Here is a 16,222-nt window from a genome sequence, read left to right on the forward strand (position 1 = left end):
TTACTTTACGTTTCCTCTTCTGTATCATTGTTAGTACTTTGTAGTGACACGCAAGACCTGCCTACCCACCACCCCAGCACGTGTTGGATCAGCTCAGAAATAAGCAAAAGGCTAAACACGGAGAGATGGGTTACTTTCACCTAACGCAGAGGTGAGCAACCTAACAGCCCATAGCTGAATTGAGACTCAATGCTATATAGTGAAGACTGCCAGGTCTTGTTAAAGGAAGGACAAAAAATGGGTTAAGGGTCTAGGGTGTACACTCCACAGAGAGCAGCAACCTGATGAACGCACCTGTATGATATTAATGCTTATTTTAGAGCATACACCCTTCCCAAGGTAGCTTCCATAAAAGATAAATATAGCATTCATAAACGTCTAAAAGAGATTGGGCGCATGTGTTTGCAAAAGGTTATATCGACTGATGAGGAAACAGAACTGGCTTGTCCTGATCTTGTGCATTTTGACAGGAGCTTGATGTATTGAAATGAGCAGGTGAGGCTTTTTCACAGCACAGAGATAATGCCTGCAGATGCTTTTCAAAAAAGACCAGAGAGGATAAGAATGAACTGTGCTTTCCTACAATATTTTCGCCCTGTGACCAATCTGCCAAGTCATTTTGATGCGCCATGTCTGCAAGGCTGCGGTTTTTGTGATTGGGGAAAACCAATCCCACTAGAAAGAGTAATTGTTGACTTTCGCATGTGCCTCCCTCCCTCCTTCCTTTCATCAAATAATCACTTGGGACTGTGTGCAACGACACCTACAGTTAAAAACACAGACTTCTTCTAGGAGGGGCAAGAACCTTCACTGGGAGCAGCAATTGCAGAACAGTGAGACAAGCAGAAGGATCTCTATGACATTAATCATTTTGACATTAAAAAATGATCCTAAAGAAATCAAGAGCAATAGGTCCCCTTAAACTATTACACAAAATACTCCCTTAGTCAGGGTATAAAATTTCGTATCATTTCAGTATTCCGCCAGATTTTTTAGGACAGGTATTTTCCCATTACATTATCAGCAGATAAATGTCATCTACAACATTCTATAGTCAAGAGTTGCCCTCCAGATGTGTGAGACTACAACTCCCATCATTCACAGCAAGCGGGTTAGAGAAGGCTAGCTTAAGCGATCCTTCCCTCTGCCATTTTTCCACTCTAAACTCCTCCCTTTTGAAGAGGCTTCCATTCTAAAACCTGGTGCAAGGGCTAAATTCTATGTATTTGATTGAAACATATAGTTAGCCCATGCCTCTCACCTTGGTACTAGTGAACTGTCCGAATACAAAATGGCAGCTATTGGAGCCCTACAGGGTAACTAAGGCAAAGTGATCTGTGCTAAGGGACTAGCAGGGAGTTATTGATTCTCATAGCCATCATAGTCTCCCTATGAGGAGAGAGTGAAAAAACTGGGCATGTTTAGCATTGAGACTGAGGGGACTGAGGGGAGACATGATAGCACTCTTCAAGGACTTGAAAGGTCCTCAGTCATCTCTTCTCGATCATCCCAGAGTGCAGGACATGGAATAATGGGCTCAAGTTACAGGAAGCCAGATTCCGGTTGGACATCAGGAAAAACTTCCTGACTGTTAGAGCAGTATGACAATGGAACCAATTCCCTAGGGAGGTCGTGAGCTCTCCAACCCTAGAGGCATTCAAGATGCAGCTGGACCGCCATTTGTCAGGTATGCTTTAAAGTTGATTCCTACATTCAGCAGGGGGTTGGACTCAATGGCCTTTTAAGCCCCCTCCAACTCTACTATTCTATGATTCCTTTGGGTCCTTCTGTCTAGACTTGATGTGCAGACAAGAAAGATACTGTCTCCATTGTCAGTGCCTCCTTAGGGAAATATGCTTCACATTTTCAAATACAGATGTGATACTGCCATAAGAAAAGGCCCTGCATGATAGGAATTAGGGCATTTTTCTCACTCATGGACCAGTATCACTGCTGTTAAATTCCCTTTCATAAAATACTCTTGTTCTAACCCCACCAAGCATCTGTACAGTCCAGCACAGGACATGAATTTTCACCTGTCCAATTGTTCAGATTTACTTGGGTAGTCAAAGCATCCTTACCCAGGACCTGCTTGGATTAACTGAAACTGTGTTATCTAACCCAAGTGACATTCACTATCTGCTGTTTCAAGTTTTCTGAAGTACGCCCCGCTTATCTAACAAACATGGTGCTAATAATATACAGCTTACCAAGTGGAAGGCACGGCACAGACCATTCTTCATGCACAAATACCTAGGGTGCTTCCGGACGGATGGATCCTACTGCTAACAAATCACTGCTTTTCAGCTACAAGCGGAATTGCAATTAATTTTGCATGCTTTGGGGGGGGGGGGGAATCATGTTTTTCTGTGTGTATATCCCATGATGCTCCTTTCACACCAGACTCCTCAGTGTTACTCTTCTGTCTTTTTTTAAGGGATATGGCTCTCATGTTGGTAGTGATTTATCGGGTACACATTCACTATATCTTTTGCAGCAGATGCCACTTTTAATCTCTGCTTATTTTTATTTATAAATCCATCTTTTCAGTACCTCTAAAACAAAGTTCCAGGCACATTTTTAAAAGGTATTAAAATAATAGCAAAACATCACATAAACGATGGAGTGTTATAACGCTATCTGCCTATAGCGATTGATATAAAATAGGAGTAAAATCTGCTTCCGATCACCACTATTTTAGCAAACTGTACTTAATCGCGGTGAATTGAAATGTATTTGCTTTAACATATATATTTTAAAAACTAGCTTGATAGGATTATAGCGCTATATCCCTATAATGCTATAATACCTATTCTTTAAATTAGCATTATATTGCTATAGTGCTATAACCTTATGAAGCTAATTTAGAAAAAAATGTTTAAAAAGTCATCGTTTGGAACTATCACAACCTGGAAAAAGCAAGAGATAGCCTAAAAACAGTATTGCAGTGCATTAAAGGTACAATCCTATGCACGTTTAGACCAAAAAAAAAAAAAAGTCCTACAGCTCCCAGCATTCCCCAGCCAGGTGGGTGCGAAATGCTGGGAGTTATAGGACTTCTTTTCTGTTTAAATAAGCACTGGATTCCACCCGAAGAGATGTTGTGGCAGCAGTCCTAGGGGTGATGGAGTTTCTGGCAGTGATTGACGCAGCTGCTTGTTTGGCACAGAGGGGTGGCTGAGCATTTGGCTTACACTTCTGAAGGGTACCTAAGAGACAGGTAGGAATAAGAGCCAATGCAAAGAACAATAGGCCAAGCAATAGGCCTGAGAAAGCAATAAGCCATCTTCCCCAACCAGGCACTCTCCAGATGTGTTGGGACTGGCTGGGGGTGGGTATAAAGAGGGCTGTCCTCTAACACATCTGGAAGGCACCAGGTTGGGGAAGGCTGTAATAGGTCAAGGGAAACGAGGAGATTGGAATGGAAGATTAAAACAGGAAGTGGTGTAGAACAATGCAGAGGGCAAGGCAAAGGAGAGGAGTCACAGCAGCAAGGTGACACAATGCACAGAGAGAAGGTCTGCAGATGGTGGATGGCGGAAGTTTACTTTTTGGCCCTGTTCAGATGACACCATTAACCATGCTGGTTAAGGGTTTTTTTTCTTAAGCAGCAGGGTTAATGGTGTCATTTGACATGTGTTTTCCTTAACCAGGTGCCTTCGCTAACCACATTGTGGTCGCCTTCGCTGACCCCATTCTGCAGCAGGGTTAGCGGCACTAACTTTGGCTTAAGGTGTTGTCTGATACGCACCTGTGGCTAGGGGGCTGAAATCATAGAGCTAGCAGTATAGAGTGGCCCTAATGGCTTAAATAGCACAACTGCCATCTCTCTTAGCGCAAGGGCTGATGGGATACGGGGTGGGGCATTCGGAGGACTCAGGTGCTCATCTAACTGCTTTGCAGTTAGCATGCAGTTAAGGAAACTGGGACCTGGACAGGGTTAACAGTGTCGTGTGCGAACGTACAGCTTGTGGTTAGTGCTAACTACAGAGGAGCATGGTTACGCTAACCACAGAGCCCTCACTGTCGTCTGAACGGGCCCACTGATTTCAAAGAACAGACCAAATCTTTGGCTGCCAGACTCTAGTTATTTTCCTACTTTTTCAGACGAGGTTGCTGATGTGTCCTCCGCCACGCTGAGATCTATGTAGGGCTCTGCCAGGGATGGGGAACCTCAGGCCCGTGACCCAAATTCGGCCTTCTTGGGGTCCCAATCAGCACCATTGGAGTTCACAGATGGTCATACCCACTTCCCCTGACCCCACCCTTCCCCTGACTCCACCGATTTGTTTGGTGGCTTGTGCAGCCACCGCCCTCCACTAAAGCTTTAGTTGCTGGCAGTAAGAGCTTGAAGTTACAATATGTTGGCATTTCCGGACTCATCCCTTTGGGTTTTGGCGCTTCGCCCTCTGCCTTCAGCTCCGTCTGCCACTGGAGCCCTCGAGAGCTCCTCCGAAATCGAATTCAGCCCTCTGACGGAGAACACACCAAGTGAATCTAAATGGAATTTTGGACAACTACGGTTCAATCCGTCCCACTTCTGATGTCACGGATGCTTGTTCAGACATTGTGCTTCAATGCGCTCTTTAGGCTCCATCTCTGCTGGAGTGGAGACGGGGTGGGGAAGAGAGGAGTTCACAAGAACACACACAGACCGCTGTGCTCATCAAAAACCCTATTTGCAGCACCGATTAAAAAGAAAAGAAAAAAGGGGATATACATAATGTTCCTGCGAAATGGCAAGCATCAAGCAATGTGCAGTTCTTGGAATCCGGACAGCTCTTGTTTGCATCCACCCAACATGTTACATAACTGTCTGCTCTCAATCACTGTACTCTCTGTACTGTATGAAAGCTACAGCCCACATCCTCCATGTGTTTACATTAATTGCTCAATTGTTATATCACATAAATAAGTCTACATCAAGGCAAGCGCGACTGGCAGGGAGTCGGCAAAGCAAGTGGGGTGGGGTGGGGAAGGTGCCATCCCGCAGAGAAGCTTCTGGCATGGATTCACCAGGGCCGTTTCCCCCTTTTTAGTCCCACAGCAAGGCGGAGAAGACAAATGGCAGAAGTCACTGAACGGAGAACATCTGCCTCTTGCCACAAGAGCTCTCAAGCAGCGAAGCACCAGCCGCTGGCCCGCTTGCGCTCACCCTTCCTGCCAAATCAACTCCTCTTGGCAACCCACCCCAAAGCCACACATTTCTAGCGCGCGACATTGAGCAGCAAGAATGAAAAATAAAAACGAAATGAAAAAACTGCTAAATGCAATCAGGGGTACATGATAAAGTTCCGCAAGGTATCGAAAAAGAACAAGCCACACATCGGGGCACGGTGGTGCTGTAAAATTATTTATTTATTGCATTTATATCACGCCTTTTTTTCCTCCAAGGAACCCAAGGAGGCGTACATAATCCTCCTCCTCTCCGTTTTATCCTCACAACAACAACCCTGTGAGGTGGGCTGGGCTGAGAGTCTAATCCCCATGGCTGAGTGGGGATTAGAACTCGGCTCTCCTGACTCCCACTTTAGCCACTGCACCACACTACACCACACTGGCTAGAGAGCGGCTGTGCTTTAATGAATAGGCACTGCTTCATCAGGCAAGCTATCTGTTCACTTCCACTCACACAGCATAGTTTTCCCATCATGAGACTATTGCCTGTGCGAAGGCATTGCAAGGACAATGAAAAGCAAGTCTCAGAAAGAAACTTCAAACTACGTAAGTCAGAGAAATCAGTTTAGGGGTAGATTTTGATGGGTTTTTCTAGGTTTGCCCCCTGGACTTTGTTTTGGTTCCTATTGCGGCACCTGACTTGGTCCGGAACGTCTCAGACCAGTTTGTAGATTTTCTGGACTTTCTGTACATTTAGGGTTTTTTGGGGGCAGGTTCTGCAATTGGTGCAAATCTGAACCATCTGCGTAGCGTTCTGAACAATCTGCGCAAATGGTGCCGCAATTTGCGCAAATTGCAGAGCCTGCAAAACAATGTGCAAAAAATGTTCCCGGCATTTGGGGAAAAGACTGTTGCTTGACTCGCAAACATAAACTGAGCCATACATGCTGATTTCCCAGGGCCGGATATCCCTACTCCAAACCAACAACTTTCCAAGGATGCAATGCCTTCGTAAGGGCCATGCGAGGCATTTAATTTTTGTGAACCGCCCAGAGAGCTCCGGCTATTGGGCGGTATAGAAATGTAATAAATAAATAAATAAATAAATTTGCAAAGAAATTGCATTATATAAACAGCCTGGTAGCGGGCGGTGCGGGGCAGGGGAACATGTTCTATGAATTTTAGGTAATTGGTTAAATTTATATAAGGGCTTTTACTGCACTCTAGCTGCCAAGAGTTCCAAGTGGATTACATTCCTGCTGGCACTAGGCAGGGCCAAATCCAAAATTGGGCTGCCCCCCCTTCTCTTTCTCTTTTCCTCTCCTTCCTCTCTCTGGTGGGTTGGGCTGAGAGTCTGTGACTGGCCCAAAGTCACCCAGTGGGTTTCCATGGCCGAGCAGGGACTAGAACCCTGATCTCCTGACTCCCAGTCCAATACTTTAGCCAATGTGCCACACTGGCTTCTCACATAACATGCTAAGCCATGATGTTCAGCTCAAAATTCTTAACCACCATGGCTTAGTGTGTCATCTGAACAGGACCAAATGACTACTGGTGTTTCTTCTGTATTTCGTAATTGTGTTTTAAACTGTTGGGTGTTTTACTGTGGTTTTAATTTTTGTGAACCACCCAGAGAGCTTCGGCTATTGGCGGTATAAAAATGTAATAAATAAATAAATAAGCAGTGGTTTCTTACAAAATGAAGCCCCACGAAGAGTGTAGATAAACAAAGAGAAGTAAATACCTCAGATAGAAGGGAGACATAGGCCTTTCATCCTCTTGGGAACTAAAAACAAATAAGACATATTTGTCGTTAGTATGTCAATTTCTGTCCTTCGTTTGCAAGCTAATTCCCTACTTCATTACTGAGATCAGAGTGAAAGATGATGAGTGTGCACTGATAGACCTGTTTTTCCTTACTCTTAAAGACAGTGACTTGACATTTGTGGTGTGTGTGTGTGTGTGTGTGTGTGTGTGTGTGTGAAGGAGAATAAAGTCTTAAATTACAGTTTTCAAGGTCACAAAATCCCAGGTCCTTTGCTATTGCTCACCAAGGCAGAACTACATAAACTGCTGAATTGTCAAGAGCCACAGCAGCTGTACAGTAATATTTCAGGGACTATTTCTATAGCAACGTTATAGTGAGATATGGCATGGGTATAACTGGGATTTGAGGTGGGAAGGTTGGGGGCTTGTTGTGGATCCACAAGTGAAAAAAAGGTTAAAATCTCACTTATAATAAAAATGAAAATAAAATAAAATAAATGTGTGTGTGTGTGTGGGGAGTCAAAATAAGAGTGTTGGAAATCATGTCACACGACTAAAGCCTTTGAAGACAGTTCAGAAGCCGCAGCTTGTGCAGAACGCGGTGGCCAGATTGATAGCTGGAACAGGGAGGTTTGAGCATATAACACCGATTCTGGCCCGCTTGCATTGGCTGCCTATACGTTTCCGAGCCCAATTCAAAGTGATGGTTTTAACCTATGGGTTAACCAGTGGGTTTCCATGGCCGAGTGGAGACTAGAACCTGGATCTCCCAACTCCTAGTCCAACACCTTAGCTACTACACCACACCGGCTCTCTATTATACATGGTGGCAATAGATTGGAAGTGTAATGGTAGAGCAACTTTTCACCATATATGATGGCATTATAATCCTGTTGAGGAGTATTGGAAGAAGTTAATAAAAGGCACCGGAAAAATTACACGCTATAAGTTGCAATTAACCCTAACAACTATATCCCCAGGTGATATTAAAGATCAGATCTCTAGAGATTTAGTGGAGTTATATGTTAATGGCTGCAAGGATCCTCTTAGTAAAATGCATACTGTCTCTGGTACAACGGAAAAAAGAGGATTTGGACTGCCATGATAATGAATAAAATAACAAGTTATGAATTGCTATGGGAGGGAAGAATGAATTCCACCCAGCCTTTCCCCCAAAACTGGATACTATTTATCAATTATTGGAATAGGTGATTTAGCAATTGTAGATATACTCTATATGTGTTAAGTCAGCCTTCCTCAACGGGGGGTGCTCCAGATGTGTTGGACTGCATCTCCCAGAATGCCCCAGCCAGCTGGCTGGGGCATTCTGGGAGATGCAGTCCAACACATCTGGAGCGCCCCCGGTTGAGGAAGGCTGTGTTAAGTTGAAGTATTTTAACAGTATTGGGAAACAAAACTAAAAATTAATCCCGTTAACCTCAGTATCGTCCTGGTGACCACTGTTTGATGTTAGAAGAGTAAGCTTGCAGGGACATGATAAGAATGATAAATGTGGTCACTTTCGCTCAGCTGAGCAATAATTATTTATTATTTACTTATTTACAATATTTATATCCTGCTCCCTATGTAAAATAGATTCTGGAATCATGGAAACATTTTAAGTATCATCCAGTAAACCTGTGTAGGAAGGTGGGACTAATCAACACCACACTTTAAGTCAGGTTCACTTTCCCACAAAAATTTCGAGGAAGGATTTGATGATTGTGTTCCAATCTATGTTGTTATTCCAGAAGGACATGTTCGCTGATTTCTACAGGAGCCTCTCTGCGCTGGGAATTACCACCTGAGTGGCTGAATGAAGCCATTAATCAGAGGTCCTTCTTAGCAATTTAATACCAGAGGGAGGAAGGTGAGGCAGGAAGAAAACAAAACAGGATGGCCTATCCACGATTTTAACGCCTTCCCACAATCAAGCAATCAGAGTAACAATGGCCATTCTATCACACGGAAGGCTCACAAGTGTAACTATATAATAAACCTATTATGGTCAAAATACTATTATCCAGTTGATGACTGCCATCAGGTATACAACTTTTTGCCTCCACTCCTGCACCTCAATTCCCTTCTGAAAGGGGCGCTGCTACGTTTTGTTCTAATCCAGATAGGATAAGCCTTGGAAGCTCAGGACAAGAAGCTTCAGCATGGAGCTCCTGGGTGGGGTAGGAACCTTTTCAACATGGCACCAGACAAATGGAGCTTGTCCACCACTAAAGTCTTTTGAGCAGTGCGCTAAGTGGCTATGTCATGACTATGTTGGCTTTCAATCCGTAGGGCAGAGATGGGGAACCTGGAGGCTAAATTTGGCCCACCAGGTTGGTCATCTGGTCTGTGGAGCCTCAGGAGAGCCCTGTCCCCTCAAGAACAGGGGTATTGCCATTATCATGTCACTTCCCCCCACACATTTGGGAGTGGCATGATAAGATCTTTGCCCACTCTGTGTCCTCCTAAGGAAGCAGAGTGGGCAAAGCTGCCCAGACCAAGGGGCAAGCTGGAGGAGTGCTTCTCCACCCAGGGTCTTAGTTAGGGACCTGCTTGTGTTTCACATGGGCTTTCCCCATCAACAAATAGTATGACACCCCTGCCCTAGGGGAATGCATAGACTACACATCACCATTCTGAACGTTTTGCCTCTTTCTGGTTGGCATTCAATTTGCCAGTGCTACGGCAGAATCAGCTGTGCTTCCCCCCACCCCTCATGCTTCAAAGTTGAGTAATCCAGAGCGTCTACAAATGCCCTTGGAGAGCAGAAAGGTCAGAGCCCCCTCACCACTACAAATGTTTGCAAAGGCTCTTGGCCACAGGAACTATCCATTTGTTCTGTTCCTACAAGTTAATAATAAAGAGAAAAAACAACCCAGCAACTGCTTTTTGCAGGCCATGCCATTCTCATCAAATATTTGGGTACTAAAAATATAATCATTTGTTTTGGTTGCTGAACTATATTTAATCGTGCCCCGCTTTGACCTCAGATAAAGGAACGCTGCAGAAAAACAACTTCCAGGAGTGGAGTGGGAGGGGGAGAATGCAAACAGTGGAGCCATAGGGTCATGAGTTTGTCCTGGTTGAAGCGTGCAGGAGAATGGGGTGGCAGGCTGCAAATTGGAGGGGGGGCGGATTCTAGTTTTGGATGTTCCTCCAGATTAAAAACAACACCACCTGCCTGCAACAGAAAACTAGCATGACGGGGTGGTGGTGGAGGTTCTATCCCAGCTCTTTGCCAGCTGCACTACTTTTCTGTTTCCATGTCATTTTGAAGATAAGAGCATTGAGAAACGGGATCTCCCTCTTGCAATCTGAAATGGCACAGTCTGGTCTCCCGTCTCTGCACTCTACCCCTTCATTCTGCTGCATGTGTGTAGACCATGCCTACGTATCACCTGCAACTGAGGTTGAACGCTTAATGCATCTGATGAAGTGGGCTCTAGTCTGTATAAACCGACGCTGTAATAAATCTATGAGTCATTTAAGGGGCTAGAGCACTTTATAGGTTGTTGTTGCTGCAGGAAGGAAAAAAAAAAGAGCTCAGTGGTTTAACCGTGCTGGCATATCAGGTGAACAGAGAGAGCTTGTTGATTTTGGTTTAACCTGACTGCAAACTTTGTTATGTTGAATCTCGTTTTCCCCTTATCATTCAGGGACAGATTGGCGAGCCAATCTCTTTTGTAAACAGACAGCAATGCCTTGGCTTTTGCAGAAAGACTTAGGAAGCATTTTCCGAATTAGCTCAGGATATTAGAGGATTTTAGCTGAGCAAGAGTGATGCCATTTCAACCAATAACGCTTTAGCTGATTGCTGGAATTGAAGGTGCACAACAGGTGCCGATAAAAATGCCTTGTAGTTCATATCAGGTAGGATTCCTGCTTCTAACAGGGGTGTATGACTTCACCCCAGAGGTGCTTTCCAACTACATGTGCTGGCTCTTCCACCCTGTTTGTCAGCTTAGACCAGCTTTCCCCATCCTGGTGTCCTCCAGATATTTTTGAGAACAACTCCCAGAATTCCTGATAATTAGCCATGCTGGCTCGGGGTAGATGGGTGTTGAAATCCAAAACATCTGGAGGACACCAGGTTGGAGAAGGCTGAACTAAAGGCAAAGGACACATGGAGAAAGTGCTGCATCTCAGTGGTAGAACATAAGCTTTGTGCTTATGGTTGTAGGTTTAGCAATGAGTGAATCTGTCAATTTCACTTCCATTCAGTTTCTCAGTTTTCCCACCTTCTGCTTGGTTTGGCCCAATTGCACAACAATGTACAAATTTTAAAAGACTGCAATAAAATGTGTATGCATTTGTAGGCACACTTCTAATATAAATATTTCATGCATTTACTCCAAATGTACACTTTTTTTGCTGATGCACACTTTTCCCAAGCAATTCTCCCATCAAAATGCATTTTTGTGTGCAATTTTCACTGTAGTCCCCATTTTTGTGTGCACTTTTCTTCATAACACATTGATTTTTGTATGGAATTTCCCCTGATGTGCACTTTTCTTTTCTTTTTTGAGTGGAGAACTGTAGCACTCAATTCCGGAAAGTGCAAATTTTGGTGCTCAACCCCTGTTTCAATTAGTCCAGGGGTATTGCATTCAAATTTGGAAGGAACAAATTTCGCACCCTTCCCTGGGTTCAGTCTCTGGCACCTCAAGGTAGGACTGAAAAGGACTCCTGTCTGAAAACGTGGAGAGCTGCTGCTGAGTGAACTATATGGACCAATGGGCTGACCCAATATAAGACATGTTCCCAAAGTGGTGTTTGTAATAACTGAACTTGTTGGTAGGCTGTGTGTGTGTGTGTGTGTGTGTGTGTGTGTGTTCAAGATTCTAGCACATCATAAGAACATAAGATCAGCCCAAGGGTGCTTCTAGTTGAGCATTCTGTTCACAAAGTGCCAAACCAGTTGTTGACGAGAAACCCACAAGCACTCTCCAATCCATGTTCCCCAGCAACTGGTGCACGTAGGCATACTGCCTCTAATACTGGAGGTAGCATATAGCCATCAGGATTAGTAGGTGTTGATAGTTTTATCCTCCAGGAATTTGTCTAACCCCATTTTAAAGCCATCCAAATTGGTGCCCATCACTACGTCTTGCTGTGGTGAATTCCATTAATGTCTTGCTTGTGGATTTCCTGTGGACAGCTGGTTGGCCACTGTGTGAATAGTATGCTGGACTAGATGGACCCTTGGGCTGATCCAGAAGAGAGGGGCGAGGCTGGAATGGTCCTTCTCCTCACACATTGCTATGAAACCTTTTCTGAATGCTTGAACAGGCCTTAGTTTAGACTAGTTTCTGGGACTGCGTTATAAAGTACTACCTTCCTGTTGCACTAGCGGCCATTCACGCTAGCGCAAGGGGAGCAGTAGATATTGGCATATGGGATATAATGTTTTAAAACAAACAAACCTGCCAACCAGCCTTACCTTGGACACAGGAATACCCCACACACACTCGGAAGGAAGTTACAGGGCACAATTCAAAGTGCTGGTTATGACCTATAAAGCTCTATATGGTTCGGGTCCAGGTTATTTGAAAGAACGTATTCTCCCTTATGAGCCTGCCCGTGCTTTGAGATCTTCTGGAGAAGCCCTTCTTTGAGTCCCACCTTCTTCACAGGCACGCTTGGTGGGAACATGGGAGAGGGCCTTCTCGGTGGCTGCTCCAGTGCTCTGGAACTCTCTTCCTGGGGAAGCTAGGCTGGCTCCCTCCTTGATGGGCTTTCGGAAGCAGGCTAAAACTTCTTTGTTCAAGCAGGCCTTTGGAGAATAATCCAGCCCTCCATCTATGTTAATGTCTTATAATTTTGTTGTGTATTTTTTAATTGTTTATGGTTTTGTTTCCCTCCCCCCCCCCATGTATATTTTAAACTTTGTAAGGCCGCCTTGAGGCCCAGCATTGGGCAAAAGGCGGGATACAAATAAATATAATAATAATACAGGCCAAGGAGCGCCATGTTGTTACTTTTCCCAAAAGGACTCATGTGGGGCACCCACCTAGAGCAGCTATTTATGTTCATGTGATAAGATCAAAGGCTAGTTATCCAATAACTGAGGGTTCAATGGGTAACTTCGCTCGTCACTATTATCTAAAGATCTTGCAAAGCATTCTCATTAAGATAAATTCTGTATCTGCGGAGTCCTGCAATTGCCTCCTTTTTATTGCCATGTTCTTAAAAAATATGTTTACGTGGAGAGTGCCATTCAGCTTCTGTTGGTTTATTTTTTAAAAAAGACTGAAATCAAGAGGAGAGCATGTTAGATGATTGGGAAGAGACACATCTGTTTATTATTTGCAGTCTGGCAAGACTCCCTGGATGGGTAAGTCAGAAAATGGGTCAGGACAAGGCGGAGGGAATGACTGATGCTGTACTTCAGCCAAAGCTGCACCCTTCCTTTGAATTCAACAGTAGCATGTTACTACAGACCAAACGTAAGTTAAGTTGCATAATAAGCATGTAAGGATTCGGTTACTAAGCAACCAACATATTCAGTGTAGGACTATTTCAAAAAATTGGTTGGATGTCAAGAGACTATGGCTGCAATATTTTAGGAGGGAAACTGATGTCGACAAAAGCAATTAAAAACATTCTACGTCAGTAATTATATATACCATAGGTTCAAGGCTCATGTTTTTATGATGTATGGTGTGGGGAAATTACATTGGCTATGTTTATTTTATATTACATAACTCAGTACGGATTTTGTAGATGTACCCAAAGTAATTGTGGCCAAGCACAACAATTTTTTACTAGCTTGCCTACTGATATATACCTGCATTAGCTATTTGTGACACCCTCTGGAGGCGACAGACTTGACCTTGGGGGAGCTGGGGGTGGCGACAGCCGACAGAAAGCTCTGGCGTGGGCTGGTCCATGAAGTCACGAAGAGTCGGAAACGACTGAACGAATAAACAACAACTAGTCTAAAAGTAAAACCAGCCATCCCTCTTCCAATTTACCAAAACAAATACCACCACACACACACACCCAAAACCCCTCATTCACTTTCTGGTCACCTGGAAGTGATTTTACTCACCATAGGCAGCCAGCTGAGTGGCTGTTGTATTAAAACAGCACCAAAGTGCACAGACCTTCATTAAAAGGTGAACAATTTGGCTGAACGGGGTAAGAGGAGTCACCAAGATCGCTATCTTATACTCACCTGGGAGTAATCCCTATTGAACACAGGGGCTTACTTCCAAGTAGAACATATATGGAATTGCACTGCATGGCAGCCAAATAGGACAACGCTGCTGTCCATCTTATGCCAAAAGTATCCCAAATTGCTGTATTCTGAATTCTTTGCTTGTTTCTGCTTGCAGCCTCAGGTGAATACTACACTACGTTACAAACTGGTCTGCCAGTTATACAAATTGCTGATTATACTGTTTGAATCTCTAATGCTGAAGAGGCAGCTTAAATCTCACCAAAGTCAATGGAATTTAAGCAACCTGTATGCAGGCAGCAGCCTTGGACATCTTCACCACGGTTTGTATAAAGTTGTGTTGCACTTGAGTGAGCTTGAGTCTCTCAGAACTGTTGACTAGTAAGTTCAGATGAAACGCTTCACACATGATAAGTTCTCCTGATCACTTTGCACTCCCTTTGATCAAGTCAAACTGATACCAACCAATCAACACTTTCCACCCCCTGCACTGTTTTTTGCCAAGTGAAAGTGGGAACTAGTAGATTAGATTTGGGACAAACGAACAATAAAAAATGAGGCTGCTAATCCAGAGAGCACTTTCTTGCATGCAGTGGCACGGAAATCAAATGTTTTAGACAGAAATTATTTCATGAATTAGCATTTTTATGTATTTATGGCTCATGTGCGTGGCACGTACACACAGAACAGCTTTAACAAATTGCTAACTTCTGCCCCTTTGCAATTCTGTGGCACATCTTATTTCGCCGATGTTGTACTGAAAAGCATTTAGAGAGGTGCCCAAATGGGAGGTGAGGTCCAAAGTACTACCATTATCTCATTAGGTTTATCTGGAAATTAAATATATAAACAGCCAATCTGCAATCCAAGTTAAAAACAAGTTAGTACAGCAACACGAGAAGAGCAATTCCCTTTACACCCTATATAGACAATATTCCTCAAGCAGAGAGGGCCATTAAAATGCTGAAGGGAGATTATGTATCAGTTTGATTGGTGCACAGGACTGATAATCAGTCCCATGACCAAGACATTCAACATAAAATGGGCCTGAAGCCGTTTAGATTATCTGTCTTTCCAATTTAATTATTTGCAGGTGGTCATAAAGAGGCTCACTTGGTCACGTACACAAGTTTGAGAGTTTGGTAACAGGTCCTTCACCACCCAAAAGCAGATTGCTACTGGAAGTTTCAGCCCTAGGTTATTTACCTGAAGCAGGCTTGCTGCACAATATAAAAGAGATACATTTAAAGCACTTTCCTTTCTCCAAACCACATTTTTATTCAGTTATTTTAATTGGTTATTTGGAATACATACTCACTCGCAAAGGGTAGCCAAGTAAGCAATTTAAGGGGAAGGGATGGAGCTCCGTGGTAGAACACCTGCTTTGCAAATAACCGGTTAAAATAAATGAATAAAATGTGGTTTGGAGAAAGGAAAGTGCTTAATTTTTTTTAAAAAAAAACCCCACACACAAAACGTTCCAGGGCTCAACCCTTTTGGGAGGTAGCGCTGGGCAAGATTCCTATCTGAAAGCCAGAAGAGCCGCTGCTGTGAAGAGGTCTAAGCAGGTAAAGCTGGCACTTGGAAAGCGTGGAACATTAGGTGTAATATGCTCCTAGCAACCTACTAGAACGTCTACAGAGCATTCAAGGGCAGTAAAATGTACTTCCCCTGTTCTGGACCGATGCATTATTTAACTATTGGCCCCTACTGTTTAATAATAATAATAATAATAATAATAATAATAATAATAATGATGATGATGATTTTTCCCTTTAAGAGTAGATATAGTAGACTTTTGGCGTGGTTAAAGTGACTGTTTACAGGCCCCAGGATTTGGCACGGGCCCATGTATGTGGTTCAGAGTGCATGACTAATTGTATGATTAGTCAAGGCTGGCAACAGCAAGAATGGCATTTTCGAGGGTGGGAGGAAGGAGAGCAGAGATCACACTTTGAGCTTTTGATCTGATGGCCTACGGAGATGCACTGGTTCCCTCGTTTCTGCCCTAAGGACAACCAGATGAGGGGAGAACACGTGGGGAGTGTACAGATTGCAGGTGGATACATGCATGATTGAATGCTGCTCCATCCATAGAAATCCCATTGTGCCTAAAAGACTAGCATCTCAAGGAAAACACTAGGCTAGAACCCTTAT

At 43.8% G+C, this 16,222-nt stretch overlaps 1 protein-coding gene across 3 annotated transcripts in view; it reads right to left on the bottom strand.

The window, feature by feature from the left end:
- FAM13A (family with sequence similarity 13 member A) overlaps positions 1-16,222 on the bottom strand; it is a 164,817-nt gene that overhangs the window by 59,387 nt on the left and 89,208 nt on the right. For all 3 annotated transcript variants that reach the window (XM_063136233.1, XM_063136232.1, XM_063136234.1), the window contains one exon: positions 6,863-6,904. In XM_063136233.1, the coding sequence (XP_062992303.1) occupies positions 6,863-6,904 (42 nt within the window). The remainder of the gene's footprint in view (positions 1-6,862; positions 6,905-16,222) is intronic.

Source organism: Elgaria multicarinata, chromosome 10, assembly GCF_023053635.1.
Source record: "Elgaria multicarinata webbii isolate HBS135686 ecotype San Diego chromosome 10, rElgMul1.1.pri, whole genome shotgun sequence".
NCBI lineage: Eukaryota > Metazoa > Chordata > Lepidosauria > Squamata > Anguidae > Elgaria > Elgaria multicarinata.